Raw genomic sequence first — 18,515 nt, 5'->3', positions numbered from 1 at the left:
CTATAAGATGGTAAATGTGTGCTCTTTTAGGCCACTAAGTTTGTGGCAACTTGTTACAACAGCAGTAGGAAACTAACACAGGGCTGTTATGCATAGTACTACTGAGAACATTCTAGAAAATGTCTCTTGGTGCACTGTGTACCTAGGAGCAAATGCAGGTTGAGTAGTTACTGCCAGTCTTCCATGGTGGTTGGGCCAATGCATGCTCCTCCCAGCAGAAGGATGTGAGAGCTCTGCTGGCTTCACGTCCTCACCAACACTTGGTGCTTCCTGAGAAGAGTGATTTTTCAGTGAACACTTGGCTGGACTTGGCGTCCAGTGGACACCTTGCAGGAGGTTGGTGCTCAGCAGATGCCGGTCAGTGCTGATGTAGCCAGCTGAGGACAGGAATGAGGAGGTGGTGGTGCCAGGGGTTCTAGCTGGGGAGCATTAGAATTCCTCTTCTGTGGGAGTAACTGGGACAGGAAATACTGATGAACTTGACTACAGAAATTTCTGGCTGAAGAGTTAGGGCAGCACTTACCTTTGTAACTTTCTGATTAACCAGAATGAGCGGTGGGTATTGTGAGGTGGGGGGAAAGCCTGTGCTATTCGCTCAGCCCCGCAGAGTTTGAAAATTGCCCTCACCTGAGTGCTGTGGCCGTAAGCTCATCACAGCCTCTTGGAGCTCTGGGGTTGCCGTCTGTAAAACGGGTGTGATCCCTCCTTCCCTGTGGGGCTGTGGGTGGATGAGTGGAGTCTCTGTGTGAGAGCCTCGAGTTTACTGCCCACAGATAGGCAGTGCTGAGGCAGGTTACTGACAATGGTATTAAGCACATAATTCCTTTTATGGGAGTTGGCAGGTCCAGATTCAGTGTTCAGGAGGCCGAGGGGCTGCCTTGAGAGGGGTCTGAGAATGTCACCCACTTGGTTGGCATCCAGGGTGGGTAAGGTCAGGCTCATGGTCCACCTCTCTAGGGCTTTATAGAGACGCTGTCTCCCCACAGCCCTGAAACCGTTTTTGAAAGTATTTGTTCATTCATTCGTTCGTTCCTTTGTTCATGCATTCATTCAACTGTTGCTGAGCTTTATCACGCACGTTATAAATACAATGGTTAGGAACACACATGCCCAGAATAAATGCCTGGTTCGTCTCGGCTTTACCATTTGCTGTCTGTATGGCCTTTGATAAACCGTAACCTCTTTGTACCCAGTTTCTTGATTCCTTCAGTGAGGCAGTGTCTGCCTCCTACGACGGATGTGAGAATTGGATGAGCTAATCCATGTCCGTGCTGGATCCCTGGGCATCCCTCAGTGCTAGGGTACAGAAAGAGGTGCCCCAAATCCCTGTCCCTGGCCACAGGCTGAAAGGCAGTGATTTATTGATGGCTGTCTATAGAACACCTTCTCCAGTACCTGGAAGGAAAATCTTAACACCTTGACCCAGAACTAGGTGATAAGCCATTGGAGGGCGGGCTCTGGCTTCTCACAGCTTCTCAGGAAATGTGGCTTTGAGGAGAGTCCTGTTGTTGGCATTCTTTGGAATGTAGGTATCAAATCCCCTTGCAGCAGTTACTGGGCTGTGGAAGAGTTTGGTACATTGAGCAAACCTGGCTTCCAGGCTTGTGGTTGAGGTGTTCACAGCTGCAGAAGCAACCGTGGTGTGAGCTGCTTGCTTTTTGCGCTCTCCCTTCATGGTGGGAACGCAGTGGCACCTCTGGAATTTTGAGCTCAATTCCCACTACCCTTCCGTCTGTCTTCCTTCCAGATCCACATCTTCCCTCTTGCCCTGTTCTAGCCCTCCATAATGCGCATAGCTCAGCTGATGAAGCTAAGCTCTGAGGGAATTCGGGGAGCTGTGGCCCCAGACAGGGATCCAGATGCTAAAAATATCTCACGGTGTGCTCTTTGCAAGTTAAAAGAGCAGCCTTGGAGGCTGTGGCTGGTGATTCTCCTCAACCTTGAGTCTTTCCAGTGCCTTGTGGTCAGGGCTCCCAGGTATCTGGTCCTGCTCACCTGGATCTGAGAGTTAATCCAAATGGTGTTTTGGTGTGGGAGCCTGCCAGACCCACGGTGGAGCAGGTGGAGGAGGAGATTTGGCTAAGCAGGGCTGTGATGCTCACCAGTCAAAATAGCTGATGCATTGGAGCTGGGCACTAAAGACCACACCAGCATGGGAGATCACGGGTCTCAAAATTACCCTGAACTCCCTTTTGCCTCAGAGGCACCAGGTTGGAGACCAGCACACCATCCCTCAAAATGGTCTGCCAAACCAGTTCTTCTAGATGCATTGAAACTAATGACTGTGTTGTGGTTGATACCAAATGAAGTAGCTGGTTTATGTTTGGAGCCATATTGTAGAAAGAAAATCTGTCTTTTAATGCTAAAGCCACATCCTGGTGGTGAGGAATGCAGTACCTGAGACTGAAGAGGGAACCTCAGGGTTATGTCTCAGACTCACCCTGGGCAAGTGCTCAGTAGTGACTAGTGGGCGGAATCCTCCACCCATCGGAATGCTCGCTCTCCAGCTCGGTCTCTCTCCGTGTGTCTCTCTCTTAATCTTTGTCATTCCTAAGGACATAGACTTGTGTCCTTAAATGTGAGGTATCGTGGATGCTTGTATGACATTTGACCATTCCACGTAGTCATTCTTTGAAGAGAGCCTCACCACTCATACTTGTGGACCCCGGTGTCCCTAACTCTGTGCCAGGTGCCCTGCTCTTGAGAGTCTTCACACCAAAAGTCTTCACATCCTTTTCATCCATCAAACACTGATTGTGCATCTACTTGAAAGTGCATGCTATTTTTACCAAAACTGTGACCAAGAATAGTTTAGCCTCACCTGTCTCCATGTCCCAAGCTCCAAACAACCAAACCGACCCTCAGAAGGGCGCCAGTGAGAATAGAATGGTACCTCAGTTTTCGAACATCTCCACTGACGAACATTTTGTTTTATGAATGCTGTAAACCCAGAAGTAAATGCTTTGGTTTTAGAACACGACTCAGAAGTCGAACATGTCGCACGGCTTCCGCTGAGTACAAGATCCTGAGGCCTAGTTGTTGGCTGTTTTCAGAACGTTTCAGAACTCATGAATTACATTAGAAAACAGAGGTACCACTGTATTTAATCACAGTGCCAACTGGGATGGGAGTTAACTAGCCATAAAAACAGGACCCACTAAAACAGTGACTTAAAGAATGAAAAAGTGTCTCTCTATGGTAGTATTGGTGCCAGGTGTGAAGGTGGCCATGTTCCAAGCAGTCAATCACAGGCCCAGGTGCCTTCTATCTTGTTGTCCTATTACAGTCATACTTCAGTTTCGAACGTCTCTGTTGACAAACATTTCGGTTTACGAACACTGTAAATTTTATGGATCTATGGCATCATTAGATAGTAAAATTCATGCTAAATTTGCAGTTTTAGGGTTTGATTTTAAAGGTCTGGAATGGATTAATCATTTTGCATTACTTTCTATGGGGAAACTGTGCCTCGGTTTTCGAACATTTCAGAACTCAAACGGACTTCTGGAACGGATTACATTTGAAAACCGAGGTACCACTGTATTTCCAAAAGCATTGTCATCATCTGCATGAGTTCCAGTGGGAATTAGTTGGAAAGGTGGACAAGGTATGCCCATGTCTTAAGACCTAGATAGAGAAGTGGCACATATCACTTCCTCTCACATTCCTTTGGGAACTCCAATACTTGACTGCACCTAACTAACTGCAAGGATGCCTGGGAAATGAAGTCCCTGATAAGACTTGAATAACTGTGGAAGAAGGGGAGAATGAATTTTGTTGGACACTGGGCAGCCTTTGACATGTTGCCCTTGTATGTATTTAGTATAGCTCATTGTGTGTTTATAACATAAATGCACCCAGGTTATAAATATTGGTTGTTTTTCTTTTTCAGAAAGAAGATCTGAGCCTGCCATGCTGTGTATATGGACAATTCCACAGTAATGAATCATTGTGTCTTCAGAAGAATGGAAGAAAACAAGGACAGGTAAAAATATCATTAAAATTAAAATTAAAAATTTTTACATGCAACAGTTAAATGGAGAACTTCGTCTAAGCCTGTGTAAGTTAGTGGGGGCTATCAAGAATTTGGAGATAGCCAAATTTCATCTGTCCCCTTTTAATATCTCTCATTTCTGACACTTTGTTAAGTCTGAGGGAATTTTTCTAGGATTTAGAAAGAAGAATTAGTATAACTAGAACTGATGTGGGATAGAATTAAATATTTGATTCCAAAAACTATGGATACTCATTCGAAGAAACTATGGACACATGCTCAGATATGTGTGTCGAGACTTTGTGGGCAGCCAGTTCCCTAAAAGGAAACCAAGGCAGACCCTTAACTCTTGGCAGCTACATTTACACTTCAAGTCATCATCTCGTCCTCTTCCTTCCATCTCCTCTTTTTTTTCCCTTAAGAAGAAATTATTAATTTTAATGCCCAAGAAATGCACAGTTACATTTTCCTAGTTAAAAATAAAAGGGAAGTCTCTGTTGACCCTCTGCCCCAATTTTATTTCCAGCTCCTCACCCCACCCCTGCTTTTCCCAGAAGTAGCCACTGGGATCTACTTTTGTGCATTTCCTTCCAGAACTTTTTCCACATGCCTATATACGTAGAGAAAAAGTCATTCTTTCCTTCCTTTTTTCTTTCTTTCTGTTCATTAAATACAGGCTGTCATATTATGATTGTCAATCTATTTTGTAACCTTTTAAAACAATTTAATAAGGTCTTACAATATTTTCAAGACAGTAATGTGAATCTATCTTGTTTTTATGCTGCAGCAAAGTAAATAGGGTATCCATCGTATGGGAATCTCCCTGTTTATCCAGCTGTTTTCCTGTTGGTGGTGGGTAGATAGGTTCTGTTTTGTGCCCTTATTACACTGTTGGGATGCACTTTCTGGTATATGCCTCCCGAGTATATGGGTGGACAGTTGTCTTAGGTGGTTACTGAAGAGTGGAGCTGTAGGGTCATCCTGTGTATGCATTTGAGATATTAGTAAATATTTTCAAATTGTTCTCGAAAGAACACTACTTGTCAACTGGCTACCAGATGTCCTGTTTGCTGACCCTTCTGCCGCACCTCCATTCTTCTTGCTTTTTCATTTTTGCCGGACTACTGGTGAACAAGGGTATTGCTCCATGACTGTAATTTCCTCCTCCTTCTCTTTACTCTGGGGAAGTTCTCTGGTCTCTCTGTTACCTGGTTTCATTTCCCAGTGGCCCTGGCAGCCTCTGTCCTTACAAAGACCCCATGACCTATCCTGAGTCCCAGAGCATCTGCGCAGCCCGGGTCCTTCCCAGGAGTGGGTGCCACTTCATTTTTCCTTCTGAAAAGAATCCAAGTATGCTCTTCCAGGAGAGGTTGTCACAGCATTACCTGCTTCTCTCTTGATCCCCGAGGTGGTTGTGAAGAGCCTTTGGTTGGATTTCCCTACTTCAGGTTGTTTTATCCACCACCACCACCACCACCATCACCATCCTCAAGGCACCAATGTGAGTATCAGGCTCTATGTGGGTCACTTAGCTTACTCATCTCATTTAATTCTCACAATGGCCTGATAAGGTAGGAAGTTGTGGTGTTCCCCCCGTTATGGGCATTAGGTAATGTTAGGACAGAAATTCTTTCAACACCGACTCAAACAACAAAAAGAATAACAACAAAAACTCTATCTTGCTGTGGAGCCCAGCTCCTAGCCATCGTTCTCACTTTAAGTGACAGACAGACAGACCCACACTTGCCGAGTGATGAGTCCTCCTTGCGGACATAGCTGTGGAGCCATCATGCCATGTTTGCGGTTGCCTTGATCACACTCAGTTGTTATTCTGCATCTGTGGTCTTCCCAGAGGACAGGGTCGGAGTTGAGAGTGGTGGAGTTTGTCCCCAATCGGCATGTGAATGTGGACTCTTGCATAACACCAGCTCCTCTGTTCTGGTGTCCAGTTGGGGATGGCAGCCTCACCCCCATTCATCCAAAATACTTCTCTGGAAAAGAGGTGTTCGGGTTGAGCATATTTATCATGGGGAGGAAATCTACTTTATTAGGATAAATACACAAACTGAGCTGTGGAGGGAGAGGAAATTCTTCACTCGCCCCCGATAGACCTGAGGCACATCCTACCCTATAACGTTTAACTTTGGAGCTCATTCTAAAAGCAGGAAGAGTGCAGTTTCAAAGGCCTTCCTGGGCACCTCCCTCCCTGTTATGTTTCAGAGACATAAAAGTCTAGAGCTGGAAGAGATCCTAGGCTTATTGGATCATTTCTTCTTCATTATTATAGTTTTAAGCAGTCAGGCCTAGAGTGATGAAATGACGGTTCAAACGCACACTGAGGTAAGCCTCGGTCTCCAGTCTCTGGGGCCTGGCTCTAGCTCTTTGCACAACATCACAGATACCTCACATGTGATTTTCAGGAGACCAAACAGCTCTCATTCCAAAACTAGAGCTTATTAGCAGGTAGTGCCTTGAAGGAAACTAGTCTATTGCTCAATCAATTGATTATTCAGTGGGCATTCATTGAATACTACTGAATGCATCAGCGATAAAAAGATGGGTAAGATACGAATTCTTAGGAAATTCAGAGTCTTGGGAGGTTGAGGAGGAAGTTGTACATACTATAATATGAGCAATGGTTAAGTGGAAAACTTCAATTCTTCATTGGTTAATGGGGCAATAATAGTATCTCCTGCAACGGGCTGTTGGGGCATGTTCTGAGTTAATTGCAGTAAAGCACCTGGCATATAGTAAGCACTTAATAAAGGCAGGTGTTTTTGTACCTGTTTATTTTTATTCCTACATAGATTTAGGAACCTAGCAAATTTTTTGTATCAGGAGATTGATAGGAGCAGACTTGTGTTTCAGAAATAGTAATCAGTTGACCCAGTTTCTCATCCTATGTGTTTTTATCTTTTTAGTGTCTACCTTACCTACTGGACTGTGAATTCCATGGGGCCAGCTCTTGCCTGTTTTGTTTACTGTCATTTACCCAGTGTCTGACACACAGTAGGTGCTCACTAAGATTTCTGGACTGATGAGTAGAGGGGGTGGAGTAAAGAAAAAGGTTGGGGCCCTGGATTCCTGAGGTGAGATGATGTGACAAAGCCTGCCCATGAGAAGGACCTCAGCTCACCTGAGGCCAGCTACTTTCCCAAGGAGAGGGGTTCCCTGGAAACCCTGCCCACAGACCTCACTTCCCTCTGTGGGAACACAGTTTTGCTCCTGTGATTTATAGACATTTTGTTTTTTAACCAAGAAACTTTATTGTGAGGAGACCATTCCCACAGCATTTGCTGACTGAGCAGCCATTACTTGTTACTTCTACTTCTGGTTGCTAACTCACAAGAACATAGGATTTCTAGACGATTAACCTGCCGGGGAGTACAGTTTTCTGTTGCCATCAGTGACCATGGGTGAATAACATCACTTCTCTGTGTCTCTGTTTCCTCAGCTGTGCAGCAGTGGAGTTAGGCAAGCAAATTTCTAGTGTTCAAAGGGGAAAATTTTGAGGGGAAAACTCTTTGCCCTTCTTGTAAATCCTTCTTATATATGGACTTGTGGTGAAAGGGGTAGATAGTTAGGACTCAGCCCATGCTGGAGAAGTGGAAAGGTTTAAGTTCTTTCTTTCTTTTGGTTATTCATTCATTCATTAATTCATTTGGTCAGTCGGTCAGTCAGTCAGTCAGTCAGTCAGTCAATTAATATCCCATCATTGCTCAGCAGCCCAAAACAACTGAGAAAAATGCTCAAAGAAGGGATTAGGCTTTTCTGTCAGGGCCTTTCACTCTCAGATTGTACAAAATGTGTGTGTGTCTCTTTTATGAAAATAAAGATCTTCTCTGGCTCACACATTTATTCCAGTGTGTTTTGAGCCCCTCTTCTGTACCACCTCTGCTAGACTTTACCTGTAAGGTGTGGCCTTGTCTGGTGCAGTGACACCCCACCTCTGGCCCAGGACCTAGCACACAGTAGGCTTTCAGCCTGTGAGCAGCTTTGGCGGATTGAACTGGCTGGAAAAACAGAGTGATTTTTAGATGGCAACATGAAGGGCTGTATCCAAACCTGAGATTTGCTATAGGGTCCTGTTCTGTTTTCATGCTCCAGGGGTAGGGGATTTGTACCACCTTCAGACCTGCCAGTTTCCCTGCTTGTCCTTTATTGTTCTCTTCTTGATTTGCTTATCAGCTTCGATCTCGGCCTTAGGCCAGAGCTGTTTCAGTCACTGATTTTTCATTAGCTCTCTGTTCACTGCCGATAGGGCTGTGTGGGACCGGCTCCACTTCCTCTACCCTCCAGAAGTTCAGCTGCTGACCTTGAGAAGCTGGAGGAAACCCAAAGAAAGGGAGAGTATAACGTCTCTTGACCTGAGGCTGTAACCCTAACTCTCAGATTCACCACGCCTGTGACCTGGGGCAAGGCATTAATTTCCCCTTTCAAAGGTGACTTCTTGGGGATTCTACCATCATTTCCCACAGTCTGCTCCTGAGAACATGGTTTTCTCCAAACACCAGTAGGCATTACAGGGAAAAAATGGGGCCGGTCGCCAAACTTATTTGGGCATTGCTGGCTTAAGCTCAGTTAAACTTGGCCTTTTTCGCTGGACTAAACAGAGCCTCTAAAAGGCCAGTATCCATGGAGGGGGTCTCTCAAGAGAAGGTAGAGTGTGCAGCCCCCACATCTGCTGTTGGCACAGATCACACTTGGGACGTGCTCGACTGGGAGAATTTGAAGCTTCCTCCCCATGCTTGGTGATGGGCTTAGGACAGAAAGGCAAAGTAACCATAGCCACAGATGTTGGATTTTTTAATCCAACGTTAGCATTTTTTTTTTTTTTTTTTTTAAGTAAGAACATAAAAATGTTACTGTAGGCAAAAGATGGAAGAGGTCATCCAATTCCTGTCATATGCCTCCTGGTGAGTGAGTTGAGAACAGTGGGAGCATCAGGTATATTCATAAAGGTTTTTATTCAGGCATAAACCATCCTGTGCAAAGAGCACTGGACTACAAATTGAAAACTGCTGTGTATATTCTGTCCTCATCTCTTCCTGGCTGTGTGACCCTTGTGTGTGTGTCTTTACTTTGCCCTCAGATTCCTCATTGGCTTAAAAGAAAGGGATTGGGTGACTGATGAGTTTCCTTTCAACCTTCAAATGTTAGGTATTTTGTTTCAAACAACTGTAAGCCCCATGAGGTCTGACAGGGTCTGTGTGTCTTCTCATTGATTCCTCAGGGCAGTGCCAGGGATACAGTAGTTACTCACTAAACATTTGTTGAATGAATATGGAAACAGAATAGGCTCCTTATTATATCCATTGGCATAACCCCATAGCTTATTATTAAATTACTGTTAAAGTAATTTAATGAGTGCGCAAGATCTTATTTGAGACACATGAAGATCGCGTGAGGGAAGTGATGCTATTTTGTAGACGGGAAACGGAGATTTTGAGAGGCAGAGGGCTGGATGGTGGTCCTGTAGCAAGGAATGAAGAACCCAGACCCAGACCCAGTTTCCTGAACCCCATGTTCTGCTTTGTTGTGTTGTTTTCCACCAAACCAAGTTTTTATCCATCTGTATACTGGCCAAATACGTGAATTAGGACAGTGTCTTAGACGATCTGCCGTGAAGCCACTGAAAAAAGACCTTCAGTGAGCCTGGCTAATTTCTCTACACAGCAAATTTAATAACATCCACTCATTCTGGGCAACTCCTGAAGGGCGTTTAATATACATTGGCTCCAAACGTCACAGCAACCGAGTAGAACATCCACTGTTGACCTCCATTTTGCAGATGGAGAAACGGTTGAAGTACCTGCCCAATGTCACAGATCATTGTCGGGTTTAGACTTAAACCTGTGTCTTTGACACTCTCATGGGAGGCAGCCCCCGGCCTTCTCACCACCCCCCTGCTTCTCACCTGATTGGGACCCTCGTCTTACCTTCCCCCTGCAGACGGGAGCTCAGAGCCCCTGTGCAGAATGGGAGGAGCGCTGCGGCTGCCCCCGGGGTGGGCCTGGGCTTCAGCCAGCGTGATCCCTGTGAGGTGCAGCGGGTGGGCATTTTAGTCTCATTGGGAGCCATCAGCATGTTCCTAATTCCAGGCAGCCTCCTCATAGGGTGGCCCTAGTGACAAGGGGCACCACCAGGAAGGTGCTAGAGGACGTGGTGCAGATCTTGGCCCACTGGTTGACGTTCCCCAAGTTTCAATGTGCCATCTGTGAAGGTGGATAACAGTGGTGCGTAGGCCGTCAAGTTGATGGGAATATTCGGCGTGGTAAGAATCGCTGTAGCTTGTGGTCGCTGGGCTGGCTACTACCCAGCACATGGCATCCGACTGTTATCAGCCTGAAAAGCATTCTCCCCCCAGCCACAGAACCAAAGAGGAGCTGTCAGAACGCGTGCCCTCTGCTTTCCGAGGACTATCCCTAAGGGATGGTGATCCCTTTGAAAAAGTCCTTCAGCTATTGTTTATGTATGATGTGCTGAGCACGTATCAGCACCCTGGGGACACAGTCTTCATGGCCCCTGCTTCCAGTCTAGAAGGGGAGATGAATATATGTCATGGGAGACAAGCAGGGCTTAAAGAAGGGCCTAGCAGGGTCTGGCACATAGTGTGTACCCGGGAAATGTCTAAAAACACACAAACTGGAGGGACTCAAGGACACAGCGCTCCGAGGTGGCACCAGGAAACAACGCGCAGGCACAGCAGGTAGGAGAAGAGTGTCTCGGAGGGTTTTGTCTCTGGCCCACACTCATCTGGCAGAGGAGGCTCACCCAGCCCCTGCCCTGTGCACAGATGGTAGTGTGGGAAAGGCAGCACCTGTCATAATGCTGAGCTCTGCTGGGTCTCCACCATGTGCGTCAGTCTCCCTCCTGGGGAATCTGATAGAAAATTCCTGCCAGGCAAGAGCGTGGCACTTTGCCTGGAGGTAAATCAACCTTTTCAACTTCGAGGGCCAAGAATCAGACTTGGAGAGCTGCGCGCGGGTGGGGGTGGGGGCGTGTGAACCTTGATGGTTGATGTGCTCACTGGGCCCGCATAGCTACAGAATTAGCAAGGTGCATTCATGAAGCGCTGGTTTTGTCTGGGGTGTTCTGCTAGGGTGTAGATGGAGAGAGTGTTGAGGTGTTTGTTCTCTAGGTGGGAGAAGACCATGGGCAGGGGGTTAAGGCTTTCCGTAGGATCCCTGCTGGGACTCAAGCTGAAGGTGGCTTTTCTCCCAGCCCTGTGCAGTGCTGTATGCAGGGTTGCACCATCGGAGCTGGAGCCAGCATCTTTGAGGATGGGTGCTGGCCGAGGACCTGCTGTGGGCCAGACCCGGTGCTGGGCTCAGGGATAGATCTGAAACTAGGACAGGCAGGGCCTGAGAACAGTCTAACAGGGCCCCTTCCCTGGAGGGCTTGGCAGTCCAGGTTAGGTTTTACAAGGGCAGGGAACTAAACAGGAAGTGGCAACAGGGTGAAAGAAACCCTGAATGGGCAGGAGGGAGGCCTTTCACCCAGTCTTGGTTTGGGGCGAGTATAAGGGAAGGATGAGGGTAAACTGGCTTCTGTGGGGGAGGGATTCAAATTTGTAGTGTTTGCCTATTTCCGTGGTGTAAATGCTCTCCCCATGGTTAGCTTCAGCCTGCTAATGTGAAGTCACCAAGAGGTGATCCATCGGCTCTCCCAGGGTGAGCTGGCTGCAGCACACCACTGTGTTAGCCACTCCTCTGGCTGCAGTTTCCTTGTCTCTGAAGTGAGTGGGTGGGACTGGACAACATGAAATTCCTTGGTGAACTCCAGAGCATGATGTAAATGTAAAATAGTGAGGATTTCTTGTAGCTTTGAAGTTGTATGACTAACACTGTTTCCCAACTCTTCTACTCAGGATCCATGGCCAAGAGTGGGACGGGATATTCTGATCTGTTTACACACTTTTCTTTTTCTTTTTTTTATACCGCTTTAAGAAAATCTAAATCTTTTCTGTATGTCAAAAAGGAATAGCAAATTACTTGTAGAAACCTAAGAAGTCACAAGCAATTGAAAGAAGGAAACAGCGATTTATTTCGTCTTTTGAATAGAATCATTGGATGTGATCTTTCTTTTTATTGGATAAATTTGACATGTAACAATGTATATATTCAAGGTGTACAGCATGTTACTTTGATACATTTCTATGTTGCAATATGGTTGCCATTGAAATGATACCACATTGCTTACCTATAGGACAACCTTATTGTCTACATTCAATATACTGAAGTTTAGATCTCTGTGGCTTTAGGACTCACTGGATACGATCTGTTGCTCCTTTAGACCCATGCTCTCATTTTGCCGGTGAGGAAACTGCCCAGAGGGGTGCTGTGCCTGGGGGTTATACCGTGAGTTAGTAGCAGAGGTGGAGTTAGAACCTGGGTGTCCTGTAGCCTTGAATGATGGGCGGAGTCATTGCCCAGTTATCTGTTGGCCAGGTTGTCCTTGTGTTAGGACTGAGGATTTTTTTTTCCATCCATAAATTCGAACTAGTGAGAAAAGTTTTCACCATTTCCTGACTTCCCTTCTTGTTTTACTTACTGTCCCCTTGTCCCCAAGTCACTATAGTCCTCCTTTCTTTGGTGTAACTGTCATATTCTTAGGATGTTTTCATGACAATTTATTTTCTCACCCCCCCCACCCCATATAGCTACTGTTTTAGTTTTGGTGGTTTGTCGGTGTTTTGTTAGCCAATTTTTAGTTTTCAATATTATAATCATAGCAATTTTTTAATACTTCTTCTCATGTATATCAGTCATTTCTTATTATAGTATCTTTATATGCATTCTTCTAAAGGGCTATAAAATATCTCATTCACTTAAATATTTATTGAGCGACTACTGTATGTTCTGTACTAAGAATGAGTGAGCGGGAACTTAACGCTGCCCCTGCCTGTACAGGGGTTCTGATTAGTGGGGAAGTCAGCTGTTAGCCTCATAATCACATGGACAGAATGTTCTGTTAGGTTACAGAGATGGAGTTGTGGATGAGTTTTCATAACCTGTCCTCTACGTCCCAGAACAAATTGAAGGGGGTTTCTCCTCTCCGGTGAAATTTGGGAATGCTTTCCTTGGGGAAGGTGGAGCATCCCAGGCAGAAGGCACACTTTCCCACTTGTGGAAAGTGAAGAAAAAAAAGTATCATGAAACTACTATTACTGTAAAGACAATATTGTGCTTCTGGACAGTAGGTATATTTTAAGTTCTGAAGTGATCAGAATTCTAATTACACCTGACAACCCCTTTCTTTGTGTTCTATACCTTTTTATTATAATGTATTATAAGGAACTGGATTTCACATTGTATTTTTCTACCCAAATATATATTTGGAAAACCTACAGAAAAGTTAATAGGATAGTATTTCCTTCACCTAGATTTTATTTGAACATTTTACCTCGTCTGATGTGTGTGTGTGTGTGTGTGTGTGTGTGTGTGTGTGTGTTGTGTGTACAGATAGACACTTTTTTCCTCCTGGACCATTTGGAAACAAATTGCAAACATCTAGACACTTTTCCTCTAAACACTTTGGCCTATAACCCTGAAAAATAACTACATTCTCCTACATAATCACCTGCTGTTATCCTCCTCTATAAATTAACAATAATTTTAGAACATCTTCTAATATCCAGTCCATATTCATATTTGCTCATTTGTTCACAAACACCTGTTATAGCTCTTTCCCCTTCTTCCCCACTCCTACCCACTCATCCAGGAAGCATTCTTGGCTGAAGCTTTGCATTTGGTTGTCAGGTCTCTGTGTCCTTCAGTCCAGAACAGGGCCTTCCCTTGTTTCTGCCCTCCATCGCACTGGGATTTGAAGAGTCGGATCCTTGTTCTGGATTTGTCTGAGGTGTCCCCACGGTCCTGTGTTCCTCCTTCTTCTTCCATGAATGTCCAGTGAAGCCCAGAAGCTGGAGTAGGCCCAGGAACAGCATTTCTAGTGACAAGACCTCACTGGTGACATCGTCACCACCAAGGTCAGGATGACCCATGGCTGGTGACACTGAGTTGACACCTGGTTAAGACCACAGCCTGCATTGTGTTTTGGTTTAGATCTGATAGGGATGGTATATTGACCATAATTCTAGCACTTACTAGGAAGGAAAACCATTGTAATAAAAAACGTTCTCTCACTCTAAACACAGGGCAGGTTTTTTGTTTGTTTTAATTACAGAAACACGTCAAGTAGAAATACAGCTCTGACTTTTTTGTTTATTTGTTTAAAACTTTCAGATAAAAATTGAGTATGTTTGATATCAACCTTACATACATAGTACCTAAGGGAGACATTTCAGAGAAAGTCCTCGCACTTTTTTTTTTTTTAACGTCTCCCCCTCTTTTTTAATAGATCCAAGTCAAGTTGGGCTAGAGTGTGCTTGATATAGAGTGCGCACACTATGTTTATAACATTCAGGCAGAAAACAAGACCTCCTCAAGGTTAGAATGTCCTGGTGGAAGGGGAGTTGTGGAGAGTGACAGATGCTCCAAGTGTGTGTGTGTGTGTGTGCGCATACGCAAGTGTGAACATGTCTGTATATGCTATTGTTGTCTCAAGGGAGTATGAATGGTGAGTCACGGTGCCAAAAGTAGTGTCAGATGTGACACAAATTAACCCTGTGCCAGTTTGTAGAAGGCACGATGGCAAAGACGCCATAATTTAAAGTCAAGGAAATCTATCTCAAGTGTCTCCTTGGTGCCAGGCACTGTGCCGGGTGCTGTGAAAGGCACAAGCTGGCTCTGTGAGCCTCACAGTCTGGAGGGAACAGACCTGAACATGCCAGTGCCAGCGTGGTGAGTGTACAACAGGGAAGTGTGAGGCGCTGTGGGACTTTGGGGTGGACCTCACGTTTCCCCGGAGAGGTCATAGTCAGAAAATGGAAGTGTACATGAAGGGTAGTCAGGTAAAGAATGAGCCATGTGGAAGCACATGCAAAGGCCTGAGGCCAGAGAGAACATGGCATGCTGAAAGAGGCAGAAGCAGCTCCGTGGGGCTGGATCGTGGAATGTAAGAGGAGACTGGGAAGTGTGTGGGCTGGGAGGACTGAGTGCGCCCTGTGAGCCTTGGTAGGAAAAGAGCTGAGACTGGGCTGTGGGCCCTGGGAGGCCACTGAGACATTTTCCGTAGGGGAGCAACATGGTCAGATTTCCACTGTGAGTAAAGACCTCTGGCTGGAGTGGGGGAAAAGAGTTGGAGGGAGACCAAACGTGGGGCTAAGAGACCAGCTAGGAGTAGTGTAGCCATCCAGGAGAGAGGTGTTGAAGGTAATAAATACTGTTGAGAATGAGTGGGTAGACGGCTTGGATATCAATGGGAAAGGTGGAAATAAATGATATTCAAGCAATAGACTTGAGATGGGATCTGGGGATTGAAGGAATCCATCCATCCAACCAACCAACCAACCAACCAACCATTTTTTGATCCCCTTCTGTGTGTCTGCGGCTGTGTTAGGGGTGGGGGAATACAGTAGTGAATGAAATAGACATAGTGGTCCTTGCCTTGAGGGAGTTTACCTTCTGGTGGGAGAGACAGACTATAAACAGACAAATGTATGAAAGTGACATTCGCTGGTGATGTGTGCTACGAGGAAAAATAAAGTAGAATAAAGGGATGGAGAATAAGATGTGGAATTTTAGATAGCGAGAGGAGGGGGATTTTTTTGAAAGAATATCTGAGCACAGACCTGAATGTTAAGAGAGCAAGCCCTGCAGCCTTTTCAGAGGAAATCATGGCATGCAGAAGGGACAACACGTACAAAGGCCCAGGGGCAGGAAGGGGCTTAGTGTGTGTGAGAAACAGCATGTAGGTCAGTACAAAGAGGTCATGATGAGACCATCGCCACTGTGTAGATCAGTCTGGTCAGATTTGTTATTGAGGGATCACACCTTGGAAGATGCATCTCTTTTGCCTGTGCTAGCGAAGAGAGGGACCTACTAGGTTTGCCCAGGTGACGGGGGAGTGAATAGTCTCAAGAGATGGGTTCCCAGTCTCTTCCAGCAGAGATGGCTGAGCCAAGGCAAGAGAAGCACCTGGTTGGTGGGGTCTGTGTTTGGTTAGAGCTATGCTGTACATTTCAAGCATTCCACCAAATTCATGCAGGCAGAGAAGAGGGAATGTGACAGAATGAAAGAAAGAAAGAATATGTTTTATAATCATGTATGTTGGCTGGATCACCAGCATATTTTCATGTTTTTTTTTTTTGTGTGTGTGTGTGTGTGTATAAGTAAGCTGTTGATTTATAACTTCTTTTATTAATGTTGATTAATATTATGAAATTGTCCTGCTGGTTCTAATAGCTTTTCAGATCTTATATTTTTTATGAGGAGGAATTTTTCCAGACATTTAATCACATCATCTGCAAGTTAATAAAATTTCACTTCCTCTTCCTTTCTAATTGGCAGAAAAATTTTTTAATTTGTCTGATTAGATGGCAAATGCTTCCTGAATAATGTTAAACAATTGTGATATCTGGAGTCATTCTTACCTTATACTGACTTCAGTGGGAATGTGCCAGTGTTTCTCCTGAAATGTGAGGCTGCTTTTCGGTTTGAGCTATATCTGTATCTCCTTAGGAAGTTTCCCTCTGTTCTTATTTTGTTAAGAGATTTTCCAAAAGTCAAGATAAGTGTTGTAATTTAATAAGATTGGCATCGAAGGAGCCATATCTTTTTTCTTTTGACTGTGTTAATGAGATGAATGATACGGATAGATTTTCTAATATTGACTCATCCTTGCATTCCTGAACGGAACCACATTTGGTTGTGTTCTATATTTCTTTTAATAAAAAAGCATTTTAAGGTACTTGCCGTCATTTAAATTAATGCTCCAGAAAGATGATGTTAGTGTGTCCTGGGGCTTATAATAAATGCCAACAAGATAGCTTTGCTTCGGTTTGAGAAGCCGGAGCTAGAGTGATGAACAAATCATTCATTCATTAGTCGGCAGACCATTATTGAATACTTGAGGTGTGCACAACACTGCTACATGGTTGGCCTCCAGTGCCCCATGTAACTCACACATTGTGATTCCATGTAATGGTTCTGTTAGTCAGGATTTGTTGTTGTCGCAAGTGACAGAAATGCAGTTCGTGTTGGGATAAAGCAGCACGGGGAATGTAATGGCTCATATAAATAGGAGTTCCAACAGTAGGTCGCTTAAGGCATGGCTGGATTTGGGGCGCAGCGGTATTAGGTCTTGGTCTTGCTCTTTCCTTATTTGGCTCTGCTTTCTTCTGTATTGGCTGCATTCCCAGGAGGGCTTCCTCTGTGTGATACCTCCCAGAAGCTCTAGGCTGACATTCTCCTACAGCTGTGGAGTGAGAGTTTATCATTTGCACTTGTTCCCAACAGGACTTCCCAAGTAGACTCATATTTGTTCAACCTGGGCCACATACGGTCTCCTGGCCCTCAAGGGTAGGGGGATAGGGTCAGCCTCATCTGGACTCTTGGACTGAGAGTGAAGGCAGGGTGGTCCCACAATGCGAAGGCCAGGTGCTGTTACCCACAGACAAGGAATCAATGCTGGGTGACAGAAACATGCAGTGTTCACGCCAGCAGTGCCCCTTCTCCTGTGGTTTTCACTGTCTTCTTTCATAGGTGGGAGGGGAGGCTGCCAGGGGCCGTGATTCTGGAATACTTTAGCATAACTCTAATCTTACCATCCTAAACGAGGTTAGTAATTGATGACTGCATGGTATTTAAGAACACGGTCTCTGGAGATAGATTGCCTTGATTCCAATCCTGACTGTACCACTGTGTAAACTTGGGCAAATTACTTAACATCTCTGTGCTGCAGTCTCTTTGAATATATAATAAAATAAGACTAATTATAGGGCGTATTTCGTAGGGTAGTTCTGAGGATTAAATGAGATAATACATCTAAGAGGCACGTAACACACTTTCTTAGCCCAGGGGCTCAGTAGCTGTGAAACAAATGTGACATTATCAATATCAGGGGTGTGCAGATAATGTCACCACCAATGATAATAATAATGGAACTTGTTATTTAATAATCACAATAGTAATAAATCACATTAATAATAATGTGGCTTATTATGATTATTTCTCTTTGACCTTTCAACATCTTGATGGAAGTTTGCCGTGGTTTTCAGTTTGTGCCTTCTTTGCACTAGTGCTTCATTGAAAGTTATCTCCCAAGACTATTTCTCCTGACGGTTGTGTTTAGTGACGGAATTCAGGAAGAGAAGACTGACTGGCAGTACCTCCTGTAGAAGTTGCAGAAAGAGGTCAGCTCTTGGAGAAGCATGAATGGGCCACTCTCCTGGGTTGAGCGTTTTGTCCACTGGGGACAATGTGTGGCTTTCATGGGTGACTCATCCTTGGGCAGCAGTGAGCATACCATGGGAAAAGTGGAATGGAGTTCAATCCCACGTGTGCTGAGAGGGTGTCAGCCATTGCACAATGGGAGCTGGTAGGGGCAGGAGGGTTTATTTCACTGAGGACCAAGGAGTCAATTCAACTAGCAGTGGGTCAGGTTAAGCAACTGAAAGGAT

At 45.0% G+C, this 18,515-nt stretch overlaps 1 protein-coding gene across 3 annotated transcripts in view; it reads left to right on the top strand.

Annotated features, from left to right (window-relative positions):
• The window catches only part of ARHGEF3 (Rho guanine nucleotide exchange factor 3), a 285,970-nt gene that overhangs the window by 31,360 nt on the left and 236,095 nt on the right, over positions 1–18,515 (top strand). For all 3 annotated transcript variants that reach the window (XM_033132821.1, XM_033132820.1, XM_033132822.1), the window contains exon 2: positions 3,893–3,985. In XM_033132821.1, the coding sequence (XP_032988712.1) occupies positions 3,924–3,985 (62 nt within the window). In that variant the 5' untranslated portion in view covers positions 3,893–3,923. The remainder of the gene's footprint in view (positions 1–3,892; positions 3,986–18,515) is intronic.

The sequence above is a fragment of the Rhinolophus ferrumequinum genome, chromosome 17 (genome assembly GCF_004115265.2).
Source record: "Rhinolophus ferrumequinum isolate MPI-CBG mRhiFer1 chromosome 17, mRhiFer1_v1.p, whole genome shotgun sequence".
NCBI lineage: Eukaryota > Metazoa > Chordata > Mammalia > Chiroptera > Rhinolophidae > Rhinolophus > Rhinolophus ferrumequinum.
This window is presented reverse-complemented; position numbering and strand designations above follow the sequence as displayed.